This window comes from Ascidiella aspersa, chromosome 3 (assembly GCF_963924565.1).
Source record: "Ascidiella aspersa chromosome 3, kaAscAspe10.2, whole genome shotgun sequence".
Classification (NCBI taxonomy): Eukaryota; Metazoa; Chordata; class Ascidiacea; order Phlebobranchia; family Ascidiidae; genus Ascidiella; species Ascidiella aspersa.
In genome coordinates, this window is record NC_139449.1 from 1560447 (window position 1) to 1584281 (window position 23835).

Below are 23835 nucleotides of genomic sequence, written 5' to 3' on the forward strand. Positions count from 1 at the left end.
TCGAAAATTTTCATTATTTATCAACCTTTGCCATTTTTTTGTATAAAAAAACAAAGCGAAAAAAAATAAAAAAGCGCCCAAATTCTACGAATAAGACCGTCAAAAAACCTGTGACATGACGAAGCCCACGCGAGTCTGGATGAGAGTGTAAATGCAAAATTTAAAATGCTATAGCCTTGCCAAATTTTCATTTTTTTGTCCCAATTGCCCAAAAAAATGGATTGAACCAGTTTAAGGCGGTTCTAACCGGTTTCCCATAAAAAATCCTGTAAATTTTCAATAAAAATTTAATTTTCTTAAAATCGTCAAAAATTGAGAAAAACATCAAGGCTACATAGCTTTGTCAAATTTTAATTTTTTAACAATTGTTTTTTTTAGCTTTAAATTGCCAAAAAAACTGGATTGAACCAGTTTATGGCGGTTCTAACCGGTTTCCGATATAAATCCTGTAAATTTCCTATAAAAATTGAATTTTCTTAAAATCGTTCAAAATTGAGAAAATCATCAAGGCTATAGCCTTGTTAAATTTTTATTTTTAACTAAAAACGTTTTACTTCCAATTGCTAAAAAAATCTGGATTGAGCCAGTTTAAAGCGGTTCCAACCGGTTTCCGATATAAATCCTGTAAATTTCCTATAAAAATTGAATTTTTTTTAAATCGTCAGAAATTGAGAAAAACATCAAGGCTATAACCTTACCAAATTTACATTTTTAACTAAATTGTTTTTTGCTCCCAATTCCCAAAAATCTGGATTGAACCAGTTTAAGGTGGTTCTAACCGGTTTCCGATAAGAATACTGTAAATTTTAAATGAAAATTAAATTTTTCAAATCGAAGAAAAGTCAAGGCTTGCTAAATTTTCATTTTTTAACTATTGTTTTTTGCTTCCAATTGCCCCAAAATCTGGATTGAACCAGTTTAAGGCGGTTCATATGGTTTCCGATATAAATCCTCTGAATTTCCAATTAAAATTGAATTTTTCAAATCGAAAAAAATTCAAGGCTATGGCCTTTATGTTAACTTGTACCGTCGTTCTATAGTTTGAAACTTGTTGTTCGTTCATCAATTAATACAATTCTAACCACTTCCTTATATTGTGGTCGGCTCGCGAGTTAGTCAAGCCTGAGTTAGAGGAATCTCAAAGGAAGCGTTACTTGGTTTCCACCTAAAAGTGTTAGAAATCACTTCTTTGAAGTATTACCTAGAAGCATTGTGTGTACTTTCTAATAGAACAATGTTCTGTTATGACGCCATAATGATGTGAGTTAGAACGAAACATTTAACACATTAAAATAGGTGTAGACTTTGTAAGAGCATAAAGTGCAATATGGACATTATAACTTTTCAGAATTATAACATTAAAAACTAAAAAAATGATGTGTGTGTGCTATAAGCCTATTACCTGCCTAAGTATAAGTTAAAAGCAGCAATTTAACCTTTCAAGTTTTTCTGTTTTGCTTTTTAATATAGCAGCCTTTTTTAACCTGTGGTAAATTTCCTCGTTTTAGGGGAGTAAATGAGCTTCAAATAAAATATCCACATTAGTTGACAGGCCTGAAAAACTGTGCCAGCTGAAGATATTAGGAGCCTATTTTCCTAGTTCAGATTAAATGCTAATTCGAAGCTAGCCTAGTAGCCCATTGATTCTTTATCGTCTAGTGTCGGTAACTTCAAGCTGTGCTAATGGATAATTTTTTTAGTTTATTGGCAATATCCTTATCTTTTAGTAACTTCAGACAAGAAGCAGTCTCATTTTGGCATTTGTAAGCCTCATTTTTGCGCCCCTGTACCTTGGCGCCCGGGGACATATGTACCCCACTGCACCCCCCTAGCTACGCATCTGTAATGACGTCATACTGGACAACGCGGTGGTGTAATACCTGATAAGGCAAAACAAGTTGAAATAAGTACACAGTTTATTGCGCGTCAAATCGCTTTATGAACAAAGGCTACAAAAAAGCAGAAATTCGCAGCGTACCAGGATATTGCAACGTACTGTTACCACCTTGCAAATTACAAATGGCGCTATAAACTGCTTCACAGTGGTAACTAACGATAAAATTGCACAGACGAAAAGTATTACAATTATAACACTGTTGGGGTTTAAACTTACGAAAAAAAACACTATTGCACTAACTTCGAAATAACACTTAAATTAGCAAAATATTCACAAATAAAAAAATTACGATTTTATTTACCCATGCCGTAGAATGAATAACAAAACTATACAGAAGTAGGTAGCATATTGTAAGGATTTTGATTCCTTTTTACCTACTTCTGTATGGGTTTTGATATTCATCCTACGTCCAAGTGCGACCTACAGCCGTTATCTTAAAATTAAAGGTGTGCAACCTGCGAACAGCAGAGCGACATTATTTGGCCTACGCTCGAGTTTCAAGATTTACAAAACAAAACAAAAAACAATATAGCATCAAGTTCGAAATATAATATAAGTTTGCACAGAATTCACAAAAAAGGCACAATAAGCATTACTTTCCCAAGATATATTACCAATATTATAATGCCACGAATAACAAAGTATATTAAAAAATTTGAATAAAAAGGCTTTTTTACCTACTTCGGTATGGAGGCTTTGCTATCTATTCTATGTCTAACTAGAACGTCATTAGCTTCAAATTAGGGGTGTGCAACCTGCGGCCTTACAAAGCTATCAAAGGGGCTATGATAGGCAAACTACTGCAACAATGCACTAATATTGGTCTTATGCGAGCAAAAATAAAAAAAAAACAATGCTCTCATACCAGATTTGGACAACTAGATGGCATTAAGTTGTTTAAGTGGCATATTTTTCTGACAAAACGTCAATGGCAAATATTTCTGTACTAGTTTCACCTACAAGCATCCGACGAAGTTCAAATTCTTTGTTTCGATTAAGAGAAGAAAAATGGCTTCGGGAAAAGCATTTTTGGGCAAAAATCCGAATTAAATCATTTTTGGTAAAATCTGAATTTAAATTAGCCGCATTTCGGTTTAATTCATTGAATTAGAAAACTTAATTAGCTAGCTGTTCAAGTCTATCCACAACACAGCTTTCAAATAGCGCATCTTGCGATTAAAAGTCTGCAAAATTCGATATAAAACACAAACAGGCTGTTTCACAGGCGGGAAAGTCCCTTGCAGCCGACCTAGCTCCGTAGTCCGTCACGCGCCGCCGCCCTCAGCTCTGATTGGTGCCCTGCGATCACGTGACGCGGCATGAAGGCGAAGTGAACGCAAAACACGTGATCGATTCGCAGGGGAATCCCCTCGTTGGAGCCCATCATCGTTCTGGCGAAACAGAATTCTTTAAACGAGCGAAAGCTAAACACTTTTTTTGCGATGAAAAAGAGTAAAAACGAGCGAAACAGATAAACTCTAAACCAGTGGTCGGCAAACTGGCCAAATTACAGTATTTTTAATATAATTTAGGCCGCGACAAAAAAAAGTTGCCCACCACTGATCAAATCAGCTTGATTAGTGTTTTATCAAGCTAAACATAAATAAGACGATCAAGAAACCTACACCAGAACAACAATTAGAACCTTACAGACTGAAAAACGGTTAAAAATAAATAAAAAAAAAAACGTTAAAAATTAAAAATACTTTTTGTTACTACAGATTTCTAAATATATTTCGGCATATTAATCTGTCAAAATAAAAAAATAAATAGGTTGTGACTAAAAATTTAACAAATAATTTAAATTCAGTGCATTTCGAAAATAAAAACTTTAAAAACATTTTTGTTGTAATCCAAAATGGAATAAAATAGGAAAGCTTTTTTCTGACAGTTTCAAGTAACAACCCTGAAATAGTTTTTTTGCATGAATTGCGCCAAACTAAAAAAAAATTAAAACTTTTTTTACAACTTATTGGAATGCAGTGCATTTTTATAAAAAAAATTCTAGTGATTTTGTAATCGATAAAAAAAAATTTCAAACTTTTTTTCTTTTAATCCATTTTAAGTGGCAGTTTAAACTATTTCAAAAAAAAAGAAAAGAAAAAAACTATACGATTCTACCTGTAGGCATCGCCTGGGAATACAGAGAGACAGCGATTCTCGATTTTCGACAAGTTCTTCAAAATTGGTGCGCTTAGTGACTTTTTACCATTGACCCAAGTCTGCGAAGTGAAGATGAAATCTTGTTGTTCAAATTCGAAAATTGTTTCGCCCTGACAGAGCTTCGCAATAGAACTCTTCACACAACTTTGCACCTGAAAAAAAATTTTTTTTTTTTTTTTTTTTTTTTTTTTGCTTTATTGGAACCAAAAGTGAAATATGTTTTATGAGGACACGTATAATTATAATTATAAGCAAAGTTATCCTGGGCTACCAATTATAAAGGTTTTAGTCCAGCGGTTCTCAACCAGTGGGCTCACTGGTGGGCCCTAAGAACATTTGAGGTGGGCCACAGACCAATTGAAAAAGCTAGTTTTATTCAAGAATTTAGTTTCATTTGTGTCACTATAGCTGATTCCACAGGTAATGGCTTGGGGAGAAAGTGATAAGGAATGTAAATGAATGTAAATTAATTGTTCAAAAGCAAGTACCTCACTAATGCACAGTTGAATAAATAATATGGTTTGAAATATGTTCCGCTATTTTTTGTCCTGAACCTTTTTATAGTTTGTTACTTCATAAAAATGTATTGGGCCACAGAACTTTTGTGCAACGAAAATGGGCCACGAAAGAAAAAAGGTTGAGAACCACTGGTTTAGTCCAAAACTAATGGACTTTTTTAAATACCAATGTTATAGTTGAACATTTAAAGGTTAAAAAAGGTGAACATTTAACAGTTAAAAAAAGCGTGACAAGCATTGATTTTAGGCAAAGATATTTTAAGTAATCACAAATTGCAGATATATACTATTTAAATATTTTTAGGATATCCTATTGAAATAATACATATTGACAACCACAAAAAATTTGAAGTTTATGAATATTGCGTTTGATATTTTTATAATTCAAATACAATATATCATACCAAGATAGTTGACACATTTTTCCAAGTAGTATATTTTTAAAAGAGTGAAAAAAATTAAATCTTTCTTTTTTTTGTTAAAGATATTTATCAAAAGACTTTCAGTTTACCATATTCTTTTCAATATGTCTTACCATTCAAAAATATTATTTCAAGATATACTATTTCCGTGCAGTAATTTGCACGATAAACACAAAAAAGTTTAATGTTTTACTTTTTTAACTTATTTTTTATTATTTTAATACTATAATAAAAGTTATATAACTTTTGCCAATAAATAAAAGTTTGAAATTAGTAAATTACCAGCTTTTTAAGGAGATCGTAAATTTCTTGCTCGTTTGCGGATGAACCTGATGATTCCAACGCTGGGGCGTAAATTTCATCCTTTAAAAGTCAAAAGTGGTAATTGTAAAGGTATGATAGCAATTGGTCAAATATTTCCAACATGTTGTGGCTGGATGAATTATACGACACCCCTATAAGTGGATTGCTGAATATCCACCTTATTTTAGTTACGTAAATCTTATCTTTTAAGATGCTTTGTTGCGTCATTTTTAAACATTACATGCCCCGACCAAACGAAAAACGTTGATCCGCTCCTGGTACGCATTTAGCCTACTTTATGTGGCCCGCAAAGAATATGCAAGAATAATTTTGGCGCGCGATGCAGTCAACCTTGGACCACCCTGATTTAGAAAATTCAGATAGTGACAAAAGTTGTAACGAGGAGTAAAAATATTTTTTTACTGATGCATTTACTTGTTGTTAAATTTCGTAAACTTGTTGGCTTAACTTGGTGGTTGTAGTAATGGTAAAATATACTACAGTAACTGCTATAGTATTGCTTGCAAGATGGGGATGGTTTTGTAAAAATTCTTATTGATAGTCATAAAATAATTGTTTGACAAACCATTGTACCCTTCGCAGCACATTTTTAACAGAACAACAATAGAGTAATTTTACAACCGCTTTTACACACAATGACTCAATATTTACAATTTGTAAAAAATAGTGCGTATTTAAGTCTACAATGCTTGCGTTTATCCCTATTACGTATACAAATAACTTATTTTCCGAAATGACAAAAAGTTTCGTGGCACACTTGACAATTTCTTGAGGCGCTAGTATGCCGCGGCACACAGTTTGGGAATCACTGCTGTAGACTAGGGTTAAAGCCGCACTCGGGATTCAATGAAATCGCACACTTGGCCGAAGTCGGAAATCAGGTAAATTATTTTGGTTCTTTCAGACTCAGAACTCGATTATATTTTCTCAGTTGGGATTCAACTCATTTTTTTCAACTGACTTTACAGCTCTAGGATATTTATACTTAAGAGGGTTAACTTATTTGGAAAGAGGGTTAACTTACTTGGAAAGCGCAATCTTGTTGGCTGTTGAAGCTGATTGGACTTCGGTTTCTTTGCACAAAAGCAAAATGTACTAAACCGGGAAATTGCGAATGAAATGGCGTTATTGTGAAATTATGCCGAGACTTGAAACGCAAATAATCCGCATAACCTGAAAAAAATAATATTTTTTAGCATCTCTTTTATTAATTTAAAAATTGACAATAATTTTTTTAATCATCTAATATAATTAGGAAAGAAAAAATTAATATTTTTGCAAAAAAATCTGAACCAGAAATAAACATTTTTTTTTATATTTTCAAAATTGACATTAATACGAAGCTTTTTAATTGCTGAAACTTATATTTCCGCAACAAATACTTTTTTTTATTCTAAATCTGACCATCAATGCGTTTAAGTGTTATTCATTCTAACCAAATTAGGAACGCAACAATTATTTGATGAAATGTCTCTGGTCACAAAATATCACTAATATTTTTATGTAAACGCGAAAACATCCCAAGTATCGAAACTAGAAAACTTGAGCTTGACATTTCAGCGGTAACTTCATCCGCATAACCTGAAAAAACTAATTTTGCAAAAAAAAATACATTTTTTATTAATTTTAAAAGTGAACTTGGAAACTTTTCATGTGCTGACTTTTTTTTGCCAAAAAAAATCGGAAAAGTCAATTTTTCTAAAATTATAAATATAATCAATTTGGAACGAAAGAATTATTTGATGAAATGTCTCCCATTCTGTGTTTGGCCACAAAAATTATCAACAATTTTTTATTGAAACGCGAAAAAAATCTCAAGTTTCGTAAACAAGAAAAGTTCTGCAGAGACTTGAAACGCAGATAATCCGCATAACATGAAAAGAAAGCTTTCTGGGAAAAACTCTATTTTTTGAATATTTTAAAAATGGACATTAATGCGAAACTTTTCAACTGCTGAAAACCATTTTTTTAATTTTCACAAATTTTCTAAAAATCTGCCTATCAAAGCATTCATGTGTATTTTTTCTTGACAAATAAAGACAAAGCATTTATTTGATGAAATGTCTCCAATTCTGTAATTGGCCCGAAAAAATCAACAATCTATTTTGAAAGTTTGAGAAACAAGAAAGTTTCATCCTTAAATGCACCTGACAACTTTGACCTTGCGAGATTCTGAAGCGACTCAAGGTTGACCTCTGACCTCAGAACTTTGACCTCGGCCACCGAAGGAAAAATCAATTTGTGGAATCGGAAAAGTGAAAGTTCGGTCTGTGAAACGCTCTTTTTGAGCCTGTAAATAAGTTCAGAGCAAATTAGACTGGTTGTGAAAACAGGTAGAAACACAAAATCAATTTTAAAAGTTTTTCTAAAGAAAAAAAGAAAAAGAAATATCTAAAGAAAAAAAAATTTTAAAGAAAAAAAAATTAAAAAAAAAAATATTAAAGAAAAATAAATGTCTAAAGAAAAAAAAATTAAGAAACAAAAAAGTAAGAAAAAATATTAAAGAAAAAGAAATATCTAAAAAAAAAAAAACTTTTAAAGAAAAAAAAATTGATGAAAATGTTCTCCCATTCTCCCGAATTTAAATTTTAAAATGTCTTTTACAGAAATGTAACAGTTTCTTATTTAAATAGAAAATGATTCTCATCTGATACAAAAGCAAGAATCTTTCTTTTAGATCAGGGGTGTTCAACTCAAACATGCCGGCATGCCAATTTTTGTCTTATAACTTCTTCCCGTGCCAAAGTATCGTAACTAATTCTTTTTAATCTTAAAAGCGCTTTTTAACAAATAATAAAAACGTTTATTTATTTATACATGGAAAACTAGAAGGAATTTGTTTTATTGCGATTAAGTTTCTGTCGGTGAGCTGATTTTTGCTTCTTCACACCAAGCTGCTAGCCTGTGAATACTAGCCTCCACTCGTGATTGCCGCGATTGTTTTATATTGTGAACAAACAATGGCAATTGGCTCTATACCAAATTTAGTATTTCTTGACAATTGGCTGAATAAAAAATTGGAACTTTTTTTGACAATTGGCTGAAAAACAAATTGAGCTTTTTTTACAATTGGCTAAATAACAATTTTTTTGGGGAGGGCCTGCGTGCCATTTTTTATTAGGTCGCGTGCCACATTTGGCACGCATGCCGCTTGTTGGACACCCCTGTTTCAGATCCTATTATCTGCGGGAAATTCCTTACTTTTGAAAGTGTTTCAGCTTATAAATAATAAAGGATAATAAATTTTCAATAATCTATTGTAAACTTTAGTTTTATACCTGTAGTTGCTAGCGATAAGTTCGTAAAAAAACAACTTTTAAACGTTTTATTACTTCGTTTAATTTACACAGCATGATTCTGCTCAAAAAAACTTTAGTAAAAAAAAAGTAAAAAAATCACATAAGTTACTTTGTTAAAAAAAACATCTGAAACTTTTTTAAACAATCTTATAATTAACCATTTTCTTGCTTTTAGGTTGAGTTTAGCGTGGAGTAATTAACAAGCAAAAACAACGTTTTTTTTAAGCTGAAAACTTACAGGCTGACGATTTCCGTATTTTGCGTCGTCATGAAAGTCCGAAGCTGTTTTTGCCCGCCTAACTTCCATGACTCAGCAGTTCTGCAGCCGCGGTTCGATATTTTGCCGCTTAACTTTCTATAAAATTTAAAAAAAACTTGTTATATAGTTCTACTTGTAAAGAACAAAAACTTTAGGAACACTGTAAAAGACTTTAATCTGATCAAGCAAGGTTGAGTTAAAGCCTGCCAGTTTTACAAAACAATTTGTCTTTTAACTGTGCCATTATTAATTTTTTGGGGGTAAATATATACAGAATATCATGTAAGATGTATCGAAAAAGACCTTATTATTACTATTAAACATTATTATAAACCTTACTTGCTTATTATAGCCACCTATCCAGACCTTATCATAAAGTGGGTAAAACTAAAAAAACAACATTTGTTTCTTAACTGACAAAGGAAATCGTTCACAGAGAAATACACTTATTCAGGTTAAATTCAAGTTTTTTTTTTATAAAATTTCTATCAAAAATTATTACCCCACTCCCGAATAACAGGCGGTCAAGTCATGGCCCTGATTTTGAATTTGACTGAATATTAATATTCATAAATAAAAAGTTAATACATCATTCATATTTTTGGATCAAGTATGAATTACTGGCTAAGTTAGGTTGTTTAAAGAGAGTGTTTCTCAATCTTTTTTCGCAGTTACCCAAATACTAAGCATAAGTAAAACAGCGAACCCAAACCTGCGACTAAATTTTGGGTGGCGACCCAGAGGTTGCGAAACACTGCTTTAGTAAAAAATATCACACTATCTGCTAAACTTCGACTGCAGTAGTTCGCATGGTTAGATTCACAACATTTGACCAGCAGTTCTTAAAAAATTTAAGTCATGGCTCATATTAATTAAGTTCGAACTAATATATGCAATTGCATATTTGATTTTTCAATAGAAAAAAAAAGGGTCTCCTTTTGATTTGGTTGAGTCGCTGACTGTGGTAGTTCACATCTTCACATCTTCACATCTTCACATGGTTAGATTTATTGAGATTGTTCCTCAAAATTTTCAAAAAAATTTTCTCCAAAAAAATTATATTAAAATTGGAGTAAACTATGTTTGCAAGTAGTATAAAAGCACTACTTACAATAAATCAGATCATTTCGGAAGAAATACGACTCATATTGATTAAATTTATATTTTGCTAAAATTTGTATATATTTGTTAATGTTTTATTTGAGTTTTGTTCACTTTAAGCTTCTGAAAAGTTCACTAATTGTGTCGCCAAAGCTTTGCTGTTATGTTGCGCTTGGTATCTGGCTCGTCGCTAAAAAGGTTGAGAAACACTTTCGACAACAAACCTACGCTCGAACCAAATAATACACGACCCAGGTCTTACTTTGATCTGTTGTATAGCAGCTTACCACACTCAGTAGTTCTATGAGCAAGATTTCTCCAGAACTTGAGAAAACACTCATTAAATTTGTATGAATAACGCCATAGTCTTATTTCTGTTTTGTTAACTTTAAGCTAGGAAAAGTTCACCAAATATAATTGTGTCGAGTTCATTAGTTCATTAAAGGGGATTGTTTGTATTACAACGTTCTGATGTTGGCTGGAAAACATATTTTTACCAAAATGTGCGTGATGTGTTCCTGTTGTTCTAATCAAGTTTTAAATCTTATAAATTTAAAGGCATATTAACTGTCGTGTTGTTTTATTCATAAATTGGTTGTAAGAAACCATTGATAATTATGTTAAAATTTGGTGTTTTGTGAAAGCCCTTAAAATCCTGGAGTAGAACCGAATAAAACACGGCTTCCATATTTACTTTGATCTTTTGAATAGCAACTTGCTGCACTTGTTGAGCATTTGAACGGTTTTGATTCCACCCAGCACACGCAAACCAACGGCGTCGTCGAATTGCAACTTATTGAATCGATGTAACATCGCGCAGATTATTTCCGACAACTCGGGGTGGCGAACCTGAAATGAGTGAAAAATCTAATTGTTTGAATTTTAATTGGAAAAGGCGACAGTTTAAAAAAGTTTTAATATTGTAAATTGAATAATTTTTTTATATTTTTTTTTTGGAAATATTGTAAAATGCGATATTTAAAAAAAATTAAATATTGTAAATCGGATATTTTGAAAAGGCGATGATATATTCCAGTCCGAACAAATTTTTAACCTTGCGCATTGAAGTGTAAGCATTTTATGACTAAATTGCTAGTTACTTTCAATTGCTTGGCGATGATGTTCAACTTATAATAATGCTGTTTCTGTTTTTAAACACCCTTAAAACAATACATTGGCATACGCAAATCTTCCATTTTTCTGTAAAATCTTTCTTTTTTTCAGCTTATATCTTTGATAAAGCTACCTTACCAAGAAAATCCAGAGACCCATACTCAAAATTCTTTAAGCCTTAGTGTTCACCAAGAATTTTTAAGCGCAGAATTTTTGTTAGAAAAAACATTAAAAATACAACACATAGGCATACGCAAATTGTAAATTTTCGGTTCAAAATAAATATCTATATTCAGCTTATATCTTTTATAAGTTACCTTAGTAAGAAAAGCAATCTTGACACGATGAGAAACTGGAATAACGTAGAGCTTGTGTGGCACAAATGGACACGATTGCATTGGAAGGAACACAGGGGTGCAATAACAGGTCTGTAAAATAAATATACAGGGGTGCAACAACAGGTCTGTAAAATAAATATACAGGGGTGCAACAACAGGTCTGTAAAATAAATATACAGGGGTGCAACAACAGGTCTGTAAAATAAATATACAGGGGTGCAACAACAGGTCTGTAAAATAAATATACAGGGGTGCAATAACAGGTCTGTAAAATAAATATACAGGGGTGCAACAACAGGTCTGTAAAATAAATATACAGGGGTGCAACAACAGGTCTGTAAAATAAATATACAGGGGTGTAACAACAGGTCTGTAAAATAAATATACAGGGGTGCAACAACAGGTCTGTAAAATAAATATACAGGGGTGCAACAACAGGTCTGTAAAATAAATATACAGGGGTGCAACAACAGGTCTGTAAAATACACATATATTATATATATATTGGTAATTAAGCTAAGAGCTGCCCGTAATAGTGATGTTAGATGCTCGACATTTTATTCCCATACCCGATATTTCAAACAAAAAGTACATCAATTCAATCCAATATGAAAGATGTCATCAACATGCTAAAACAGCAAAACAGGTGAAATCTAAATGTTCTCAAGGTATTACCTTACTATATTTTTCCAAATAGGTTTCAAGATCTTAATGTTTGCTTTTTCCTATAATAAATTGGTATACATTTTAACTATTTTCTACACACATATTCTCTACCTCGGACTCTGTTTCAACCGAGCCAACGCATTCAGTTGTAGAATAATTCTCCCTGGCGTTAATTTCTTCAGGTTGCAAATCCCCCGGTTGAACATTTTCCTCCATCACTAAAACTGTTGCACGGGAAATATTTAGTGGATTTGAAAATGTATTTGTTGCGCACCATAAACTCGGTTAACGAATAAATTTGCCGCGTTTCGTGTGTTTATTATATATTTTTTTATTTTCAACTAATTAAATCCAATATTCTAGCGTTGTGCGCCAACATTTCACCACCGTTTTCTTAAATGCTATTAGACACAATTTTTTCGAAAAAAAATCTGAGGTCAACGCTTGAAACAGTTTATAAAATGCCAAACGATTCAAGAATAAAACTGTCACATATAATTTATTACGGCCGTCAAGAAGTTTTTCTGGTTGGTCTTGAAAAAGCTTACCAACGCTGCTTTAAACAAATGACGGATTTTGGTTAGAATAACAAGACCGCATACTAACTTAATGAAACATAATATTAATTAGGGACAAGTTAGTAAATTTCTTTGACCATGTTTTTCTTACAACTTTTAAGTAAGAATGCAGCTTTAAGTTCAACATTAGGATAAAATTTTAGGCAGAAACTGTGTTTTCAAAAAAATGCAACACCCATCATTAAGTAACACAGGTGTTCAAAGCTAATTTATCTATTGATTTAGTTAATAAGCAGACATTACGTATTTAAGTGATATAATTACCTATTCACCACGAATACAGTAATAGACTTAATAATAAATTTCAAAGCCAAAAAGGTCGAGTAGATCGACAGCATCTTGATTAAGACGTTTCGATACGAACTTGTATCATCTTCAGTTAGTGTGACTAGTTATTATTAAAATACAGTAATAACTGTGAAAAGTTTGCTGTGAAAAGCAGTCCAAACACCTAACACAGGGATTCTACACTTTCCCATGAAATAATTGAAAGACATTGAATGACTTTTAGAAAATCCAGAGGTTTTCAAACACTTTAAATTGGAATAAAACATGTTTCTTTGAAATATTTCAATATTATTACATTTCTCTAACATTGCTAAACTACCTTCTGGGATTCTTTTTAGTTCAGTAGCGTCAACATTTTGAACTTCAAGAGTTGTAAGATTTCTATCCTCGTCCTCGTCCGAACTGAAGATGTTCGTTGAACTCATGACATCATCAGAAGTGATGTCATCAGTGTTGTCAGGCGTGCCATTGCCAGAATGTGGTTCTTCATTCTATGGGTATAACATATTTATAAATCGGACTTACTGCACTTTTTATTCACCGCAAGTTTGTCTTGGGGTGTAAATAAAGAATGTCAAAAACTTTGACACATTGTAAAGCTTTGTATTTTTTTCATTTGTTTTATTATATCTTGTGTTTTACCTCTTCCTCAAATTCAATATTTTTCTTTTCATTTTGCTTGGAGTTGAGCAGAATAATCACATTTAATATATTTGCAGTTTGTAGAATTTCTCCGTCCCTAGAAAAAATGTTTCAAAGTTATAAACTAGAGATTGACTGACATCACCACCAGGACCGATACTGATACCTGATTAAGTTTTTTTAAGTTTTTTAACCAAAACCGGATGCAAATTTTTAAACACATCCACAATATAGATAAAAAGTACCAGTATGATACAGTAGTTAAAAATCAACATTTTTACGGTTTCTTTTGCTTTTTTTTACTATAAATAATCTTTGAACTGTGGCATACTAATACTTAGGAAAATCAGTTGCCACCGATGTCAACATTCTTATAGTTCCATATTATAGTTAAACACACAATTTATGCATTTTAATGTAATTGTGGCGCATTTCACTTTAAATAAGTTTCAAAATGTACAAAGTTCAGCTTAAGTCAACCACAAATACAAATACAAATTTTACAAAAAAGATAAACATCAGAAAACGTCCTAACCTTTGGTGATAAGCAAACAGTTTAGAATCCACGAAAAGAAATGCGTGTTGAATGACTTCCCCCGTCTGTTTTTCCATCTTCCCGGCACACTTATTAAGCGTACCCCCGCATGCGTCAGCAACCGTGCTGTTCACTCGGACACGGTCGATCGCTTCAAACAGCATCGGGATGGCACTCGAACGTAGATCTCTGAATTCACTCATGCAAGACGAAATGTTCGACCACGCCCTGGAGGATTAAGTTACTTCATGAATGTGCTAATGTTAACTGTGAGTTCAAATTCTCAGAATAGAATATTTTAAAAGGATTTTTTATCTATTATTTCAACCATTTTTTAAGCAATTTTGAAAAGCAAGAATTTAGTCTATTTCCGTGTTGCCACTTTCATTAGAAAAATTAAAGACAAAAAACTTTACAGGTTTTCTAAAATTGAATTACTTTTTACTTCACTCGTGTTTAATACTATTTAGAACAGAGCAGTATAAAATCCATGGTCAACATTATAAACATTATTTTTACTATGTTTTGGGCCATTTCTAAACACAACCTAAATTCAAAAACTTAAAATAACATTTTTTTTGAGAAAAAATTGGATATGAAAATCAATTTAAGAGTTTTGAAGATCTAAAGACTCGTGGTGACCCTGGAGAAGCCTATAAACTACAAAACAAGCTTTTTTGTTAAAAAGTTTTTCTGATTGTTTTGCCAGAAACCACACAAAAATAGAATTTGTATAAATCTTCAAGCTTGAAGTTTATTGATTTCACATTATTAAAATTTGGCCAACCTTTTTCTTTGCGAAACGGATTGCGAGTTAAGTTGCATCTGATAGAACGGCCCGTACAGAAAACAAACAAGGGAGTGAAGAAAGCTCAATTCAACAGCCAGGTCGTCCGATGAATCATCATCTTGTATTCCTAAAAAAAAGATAGAAATCAATCGCAACATCAATAGCTTAGTATGTGATTTCACAATAGAATCTTGCCCTCCAACAGAACACATAATGCCGACAATAAAAGTCATAAAATACCATTTTTTAATTTGAAATATTTTTTACTATTTATTTGTATGTACCTAACTTTTTTGTCGTCGCGACCCCCTTTTAATTTTTTTCAAAACCTACGCGAGCCCCGATTTCGGCAAATAAATCAGATAACAATCCTGTACAATTTGACAAAATGTTGCCATTTATAGACAAACTGTATCAAAACTAGGAAACAAATCTGGATTTTTTCCAGAACATACAACGATACCCATAGTTAGGGTTCAAGATTTATTTGCATCATAACGACTCTTATCTTTAAAGAATGAAAAATAACGTTATATTCGTTACAAACTCGCTGCTTTACTTAACGAAATGTTATAACACAGCAGAAGCTTGCTCATTTTATACTGCTAAGTTTTTAGTTGAAATTGCTTGGTGTCTGTACACTGCGAGTCTGCGACCCCTCAGTTTGGAAACCACTGAAATAAACTGATGATGCCATTCATTTAGAGGCAAAATGCATGTTTGTTTAAAAGTTTTAAACCTTGCTGACTGATTGTTGTTCGAATTGGTGCATTTCTTAAGCCACGCATAGCTTTGCAATAATTAGGGCCACAGTTGTATTATGAACCGGTAGCATGTTTTGAAGTGGCTGGACTTAATAGTTTTAAGAAGATATCATTTCCTATTTGTTTTATATTTTTTATATAGGCAGAAAAAAGTCTGTATTCAATATACACCACCTAAAAGTCTCTATCAGTGTGCTGGAATTTATTGGTAATTGGTTATACTTTTCATTAGAAAAGTCTATTAGAAAAACTTAGGCTTATCCGGTATAATGCCTAAACAAAACTCTTTTTTTCCCCACATATCAACTTGTTCATAAACTATTTCAGATAACAAAAACGTTGTTATTTGTATTTCTGTTTACTATAGTCTTTTGTAAAGGTACCTTTAAAATTTTGCAAAAATATTGTTGCACTAGTAATATATCCAATCCACCTACTTATGTATGCTTGTAATTTGGAAGGGATTTCAAACGACAGCGTATTTTTATGGACATTAAATCTTCACAGAGGCAAAAATGCAACCAACAGCATGAATTATTAAGTAGGGAATGCATAGATAGGTTCAGAATGTGTAAACCTAATCTAAATTAAATTCCCTTGTAATTAATATAACGTGTTACAATTGCTAAGAAATGTTTTGAAAACGTTTAAGGATTTGATGATATTAATATATCTTACTAAAAATATTAAACAGATACTACAAAAATGTAACTGATTAGCCAAGCAACTATGTTGTGAGGCACCTAACACATGCATAAGTCGTTAAACCCCATAATCTTTTAAGCTGGAAATATAATTTAAATTACAAGATCCTATGCTTTGAACTAATTCTTATGTTGAATTGTCTTGATCAAATATTATTAAAAAATGCAAGGTAATTTAAATATAGACTAATGTTGCTAAAATACTATGATAAACCAAACCTTTGCAAAAAGGGACTCTTAATTATAATATTTGTTACTTTAAACAGCATTAAGAATGGCACAGGAAACAACCTTCGGTGTAGAACAGCACATTGCCTAAAATAGCATGAAATGTGGAAGAAATGGGGTAATTGCTTCTAAACTTTTTAGCAATCCTACACTCCTTCCTTTAAAAACGGAAACTCTAAACAGTGCCTATGGCAGATACTAGAACCATCTACTGGGAGAGAGAATGGCAGCAAAAATGAACCACACCACCACAATAATAGCATTTTCTTAGATTTATACCCTTTTAAACTGAGCCTTTAAAATATTTTTTAGTTTGTATGGACTAAGGGATTTAAAACTGATAACTTATGGGTTTTGCCACTTAATTTTCATTCCTTACTGGTTTAACATAATGTTAAGTTTACGGTGTTTAGCATTATGTAAAGTTAGTAGGCAAAATAAAGGGTTGCAAGTAAGTAAATAAACTGAATGTAACTTAAATAATAGGTTGAAATAATTTAAATTATTACCATATTTCAGGTATAAAAAAAATGATTATAATAAGTATCGCTTATCTGTTAGCGAACACTCCAAAAAATGGTTATTCGTACATGTCCTAAACCTAAAGCATGACAACAGTCGATTAAATATAATATATGCATTATCTTATGATTTTTCGAACTGTTCAAAATTCTACCCACTTCTGTATGGGCTTTGATATATTCATTCTATGTCTAACTTCAACTTCCAACCATTATCATAAGAATCATTCAATAAGTTTAAAATGCTATGCTTCTGTATGAGCTTTGATATATTCATTCTACTTCTAACTACAGCTTCAAGCCATCATCTAAATTCTAAAGATTTATTTTAAAAGTTTACAAAATTCTTCCACCTTATATATGGGCTTTGATATTCTTACTACGTCAATCTATACTCTTAAATTATTGGCAAAAATGCATGCTTTCCTAAACCTTACCGACATACAAAAGTCCATCATGTTCCTGAAACAGCATAAGTGTTCCATCTTGGCAGGTCACGCTTGAACAAGTTCTGCTGAGCTTTTCTTTCAGCGAAAGAACGGTGAGCACGAGAGGAGCGAAGTGCATCTGAACGAGCGACGAAAACGAAAGCTGCAGCAACACAACAAACTTTTAATGTAATGAAAAATATTGTATTGTGTCGAACAGTGTTTTCTATAATTTTTCAACCCCAAGAGAAGGTTCTCAAAATCTTGTGTTAAAGTCAAAAATTATGCTCAAATGATCACAGGTTCTAAGACAAGAATGCGATAGAAATTTTCCGGGCAAGTTAATTTAACTGGAAAAATTTAACTCTGTACATTAATTATTAAAAACTATTTGCCGGAAGAACAGTTTAATAACTGAAACAATTACATATTTAGCATTAAAAAAATTGTGTAAAACAGTTTTTTGCAGTTGTGTTTATTAAAGTATCACAAACGGTCATTTCAAGACTTTTTTAAAATATAAATTAAAATAAAAGGCTTTTGATTTTTTTTTTTGATTTTGTGCCAATTACTAATAACGAATAAAGTTTTTTTTTTTTTTACTTGTTCTTTATGGTGTCCCAGCATAGACTCACAAAAGCTCTTCTCAAAATCTGAGTCATAATGAAGAAAATACAACTTGGTTGTTGAGTCAGCAATCAGCAAGACTTTCATGACTCAGCTTGAAGTGTTGTTCATCAAACCTTAAAAAAGTAAAAATGATTTGATATGACAGTAATCTAAATTACTTTATTTCAGACAGAAATCATCCTTTTACCATATGAGTATTAATACTAACACTTGATATGGGACATTGCAGTATACAGCAGTGTTCTCAAACTGTATGCCACTGTACAGCGCTGTACAACAAAGAGAAATGTGCCGCTGAACTTTAGTATTTTCTTAACATTACATATTGGTATTATAAATAAGCATGTTGGTAAAGTTTGTACAATATGATTATATTGAATATATATAAAGTGATAAAAAGTTTGACACATTTATTGTTTTTTAAGAGCCAATGGTATATACATACATAACTAGTCAAACTTAATGCATCATGTGCATAACAATTAATTTTCCTAAACTTTTATATAGTTTCTAAACTTACAAATGATGCCTACAAAAAAACCTGTACCCATAGAACACTGGCTAGTATGGAGCTAATTGAATTTTACGCTTATGAATCGTTTCTAAATAGGGAATAAACGCTTGAATTAGTTTCAATGCAACAATTTCCAACAACCGTGGGGAGTAATTAAATTACTTACCATATTCCACATCGTCGTTGTTGCCTTTATAACACCACATTCACAAGCCTAGCATTACCATTAAGCTGGTGTGCCTACACAAAAACAGAACTACAGCTTAAAAAGTTAACAACAGACACAGTACACACAGTCAGAAAAAAATGGTTTACTATACAAAGCTTCAAAGAGTTTGTACATTTTCGGTGAGTGCAAATAACTTGGCAAACTAATGATTTTTAAAAAGTCGCACTTATACCGTCCATAATTTGATGCACAACATTCAATTAATAGAAATAAACTGGCAGCTATTTCATACAGCTTAAGTTATGTCAAAATTTGTATAATGATGAGCATTGCGTCCAAGCAAAAAATATACAAAAAAACGCATAAAAATTCAGGGCCTTTCCTTTATATATATATATATAAATATATTACGGCATATTTAACAAAAAAAGTTGAGCATACGATAGCAAAATGATTGCACAATTACGACAATAAGAAAGAACATGTTTGGTCTGTGCATGATTAGAGCAATATAAACATACCGTAATGTGGTGTGCAAAGATAGTTCTGGGAATATATAAACCAGACATAGTTGACAGTAAAAAAGTAATAATTAAATTTCCCTTTTCAAGTAAGAAAAAAAATATATTTTTGTGTAAAGTTCAAAGCTTAAATTTTGTAATTAAATCAAGCTGAGTTCAATTTCTAAAAAGCAATTACAATTGCGATCCAATTGTGACTAGAAGTGCTACGTTGAACTAAAAATATAAAAGCAATTTCTATTAGTATATATAATTTGTTTAAAGCTATTCAGACTTAATTTTAGTCACCCCTATGACATTACCATAATAAGCACGACTATTAAAACCTATTTCACAATCTAAAGGCGTGAAAACAAATTGCAACTAGACAATGTAAAGCACAGGCTACTACATAGAAAGTTCACGACAGTCTTTACAACAGACTACAACGATATAAGCAAAAGAAATACACATTATCAAAAAATATCTAGAAGTAATAAAAAACGGTCAGCTTGATATGCTACACTAAGTACTCTACTATTCGGAATATTTTTCACATCATTTATATGTATATAAATCTATTTGAAGAACGCAGTGAACAAAAAGTACAAGTTTGGCAAATAAAGATACATGCATACTGTACATGCCGTGTTTCTTAAGGTGTTTTTTATTTCAGGAAACGCAACAATTTTTTCAACTCCCAAAATATAGCTTAATGGTGTTAATACACAGCAAAAAACACATAATGCCTCCAAAAAGGGAAATCGACCTAATTAGGACTTTGGTGTAAACAAGGCCAGGTTACAAAAACAACTAGTCTGCGGTGAGGTTCGAACTCACGACCTCGGCCAAACCAGGAACGTCGCTCTACCAACTGAGCTACACATGCTCAGACGGGTACTATTCAAAAGGACCATACAGCTAATTAGCAAATTTTAGCAGTTAGTAGGGATGTTTAAAGTAGAATATCGAATACTTAGATTCAAATCCAGATGGGATGCAAATCCACTTCTGCGATTTATTTCGGGTAATTGGAACTGATATAATTTATTGTTTTGCCGCTGATTGTTGCGCCTACGCCTAATTGTACGTACACAAGTGGCAAGTTTAGATAATGGCCTGTCGCTCCAGTGACATATTTATAGTACTTGCTTTAAATGCAGCCTTATAGTTGAGTGTCAGCCTTCTTCAGGCGACCAATTACGCGTCTCGCGAATCTTCATCTAATAATTAAGTGTCGATCAAGCGTTATTGGGCGAGTGACTAATGTGTAATGCCAGGTACAGAGTTAGCAATTTAATAAAAATATACTAGAATTCACTATTCTGGATTCGTTATTCTAGATTCGACACCTATTATTCCTGAGTACCTGGGCATTGTACTTTGAACATCCCTAGCAGTTAGTAGTTGAAAAAAAAATTGCAGTCCCTCAAAATTTCTCAGCATCCATAAAGCCAAACCTTAAAAGAACCACAAACGTAGATATCTTTTACACCCGCTGAATGTCAAACAACTTGACGTCTGTGTCGTACCAGATCGGGGGGTCGATATTCCGCAGGTAGATCACACCCCACATGTAGGTTCGGAACCAGGACGTGGTTCCGGCGTTGGCCTGGTACTTCCGGATCAGAATTGGATGCGGAACCGGAAGTAGGCCGACCAGTGTGCCGTGCTGGAGGAACTTTAGGATCTCAGATTCGTCGGTTAGATTCTTATCGATGCAGATCTTTTCGACTTGTGGAACCAGAACTTGTAGCATTCTCATTATGGTTTGAAGTGGCAACTTGCCTTTCCATGATGCCACCCACTCAGGGCTAGGTGACCAGTCGCCGCCGTCAGTTGCCAGTTGAGTGTCACTCGTCATCGGCAAGCTGGCGGTGTCAGGGTATCGAGTTGCCTTTGTGTCACGATTTGCTTCGGTTTCGGAGTTTTCAGAATCGCGAGCGTGGTCTTGCTCGTTCGTCTCGTCGCTATGCACCTGCGAGGTTATGTTGCCGAGGTCAGGGGTCGCAGCTAATGATGCGCTTAGCGTCCCGTCCAATCCCAACGGTGTCTGTGACTCGTTAACGCCAGCTTGCTCGTCATGCGAAAACCTTGTAATTGCAGCTTTTTGTTTCTTGCTTCGCGACGACCCTTTCGCAAGAGAAGCGGAATCGCTGGGAAGGTTCGCCAGCTGATGAAAGACCTGACGTTTTCTGATGATCGTGTAGATCAGGTTTGAATTGCCGTCAAACTGGTACTGGATGATGTTGTTGAAGACCTCGAGGAGAAAAAACACGAGATGGTGGTTGTGTGGGGCGGAAAATAAAAACCAAGGCGTGCTGAAGGCTTCAAGCAGATGGAGCAACTTTGATGCAGCGGTCATCGAGAGCGTTTTCAAGTAGGGAGACACATTGACGATGATTGTGAGTAAACAGTCGTAGAGAGGCTGCAAGCGTTGATGTCCAGCAGTGATTACTTTGTGGAAGACGAGGATTAAGAAGTCGGCGTGTGTGCCAGCGAAAGCGGGAACGTCAGTTGGAGCAGCTGCCGAGAACGGCTTGTTAAGACGAACGCCGAAGTTTCGTTCGCCGCTGAGCAAAAGAAGAATAAAAACTCCAATGTGGATCAGTCCAATGCGAGACTGGTCGGCCCTTGCGTCATTTAGGTGATACAAAATCGGTACAAGGATCTCTAGAACGTCGCTGCTCTTTAAAACAAAGAATAGGAACTTCTTGTTGATGTCGCACATCTTCCAGAAAAATACGAGCATCTCCTGGTGGAAGCCGATTTTCTTAACGGAGCCAGGGAGGTAGGTTTGTTGTAGGGGATTGTTAAGGAGACGGCAGATACCGTTTAGAATGAACGTGAAATCTTCGTCTCGGTGAACTCGCGACAGGTAGTTGACAAAGAGGTTTGAGCCGGTTTCGCTTGTCAGACTAGCAATGGAAAGAGGTGATCCGTGGTTCGACCTGCTGTTACCACTTGAAGATGTTGCTGAACCATCCATGTCGAGACATACAATCAATATTTGGATCGCGATTTCGCAGAGCGGTTCACGGAAGTCGTTGAACAGTAGGTAGTTGTAAGGCATCCCCATGCCAACTGGGTCGTACGCACAAACGATGTTAAGCAGCGACGTAAACAACGGCAACGCTTGGCGATTCTCCGAGGAACAAAAACACTCAACCCAGCGGTTTCCCTTTTCCAACTCCATCGACGGAGTCATGTAGATTGACTCGGAAAAGCAGGTGAGTAAAAGCTTAAGCAGCTCCGTTCGGTTTTGGTCGATGTGTCCGTAAGCGGGCGGAGATTTTGGGAAACCGACGCCGGCCTCCCAAATGTACTCGCAGCTGTCGACGCTGTACAGGTCCTCCGCTTTGTCTGGGACATTTTTTTTTCCGTGCGAAACCACAGTAAAGTCGGGACAAAAGAGTAAATTTGAAACTGCCATGATGAGTGACTGAGCCAAGGGAATGGAAGCAGAAGTTTGCGCTTCTTCTTCGTTCGTCTGAGTGGTCGGTAAGCTTGACCAGAAGAACCCTTGCCAGTCTGGGTCCTCAAAAATGTACGGCAGAATGCGAGTCAACAGTCGTGACGAGTTTAAAACCACCTGTTGGTCCTTATCGTTGTTGCAACCACTCTCTGATGCGTTCACCAATTTCTCGACTGCTTTGTAGCAGAGCGTGGCCACGTTGGAAGGAGATTCCTCGCGGAGCGCACGGATTTCGGCGGCTGGAACTAAAGCGAATACGTCCTGAACGTTGTTTACCGACTCGGTCCAAAACTGGTCCCAGAAAGCGTCGTCGCTTGCTTCAACTGGCTGCATTCTGGTCGTTAGCTGGATGACAGCCTTTCGGAAGTTCAGTTTCGTTTCACTGTTGCCCATTTTTTTTATTTATATTTATTATTTTAACAGTGAGTGCTGAAATTATATAAAATATTGTCATTATGGAGAAAAACCAAAAAAGGCATGAATAATGTTTCACAATTGTCAAAAAAATGTTTAAACAATTAAAAATCTATTAGATGAGGAATAAAATATATTGGAGATTTATTTTTAGTAAAAACTAAACGCTGACCCACACCCTAAATCCAGATGCATTGTGGTAAGATTCTAGACCAGTGCCAAACACTGATATGTGCAATAAGTAACGAAACAAGTTTTGAAAATTAAAATTGCACAAAAGAAACAATAATGAAAAAAAAGAAGTAATAATAACACTTGACCCACCCAAACCCAAATGCTAACTCAAACCTTAACTCAAATATTGTTAGAAACATACTTAGGTAGAAATTAATGCATAAGAACACAGGTCATTATTGGCCGAAATTTCAGTATAAATTTGGTATCACCGAATAGCACGGACGAAAATGTGGTAGGATTTTAGACCAGCGTCCTTTTTTACAGGAGGTATTTAGTAGACTATGAACGTATCTGTAATGTAGCTTGATAATAAATTGC

General features: G+C 33.9%; 2 protein-coding genes across 2 annotated transcripts; both read right to left on the reverse strand.

The window, feature by feature from the left end:
- Nucleotides 1–1920: 1920 nt before the first annotated feature.
- Nucleotides 1921–18991, reverse strand: LOC146158024 (BLOC-3 complex member HPS1-like). The gene is made up of 16 exons (XM_083385820.1): nucleotides 18889–18991; nucleotides 18182–18321; nucleotides 17588–17741; nucleotides 14931–15060; nucleotides 14144–14371; nucleotides 13609–13705; nucleotides 13286–13457; nucleotides 12212–12324; nucleotides 11414–11524; nucleotides 10678–10832; nucleotides 8862–8978; nucleotides 7472–7614; nucleotides 6349–6497; nucleotides 5283–5363; nucleotides 4019–4212; nucleotides 1921–3288 (listed from the first exon to the last, which is right to left on the reverse strand). Exons 2-16 carry the CDS (start codon nucleotides 18290–18292, stop codon nucleotides 3147–3149), a joined length of 2097 nt encoding a protein of 698 aa, XP_083241946.1. The 5' UTR covers nucleotides 18293–18321; nucleotides 18889–18991; the 3' UTR covers nucleotides 1921–3146.
- On the reverse strand, nucleotides 18963–23291 carry LOC146158025 (protein HID1-like). The gene has a single exon (XM_083385819.1). The coding sequence runs from the start codon at nucleotides 23257–23259 to the stop codon at nucleotides 20881–20883; it is 2379 nt and encodes a 792-aa protein (XP_083241945.1). The 5' UTR covers nucleotides 23260–23291; the 3' UTR covers nucleotides 18963–20880.
- Nucleotides 23292–23835: the final 544 nt, after the last annotated feature.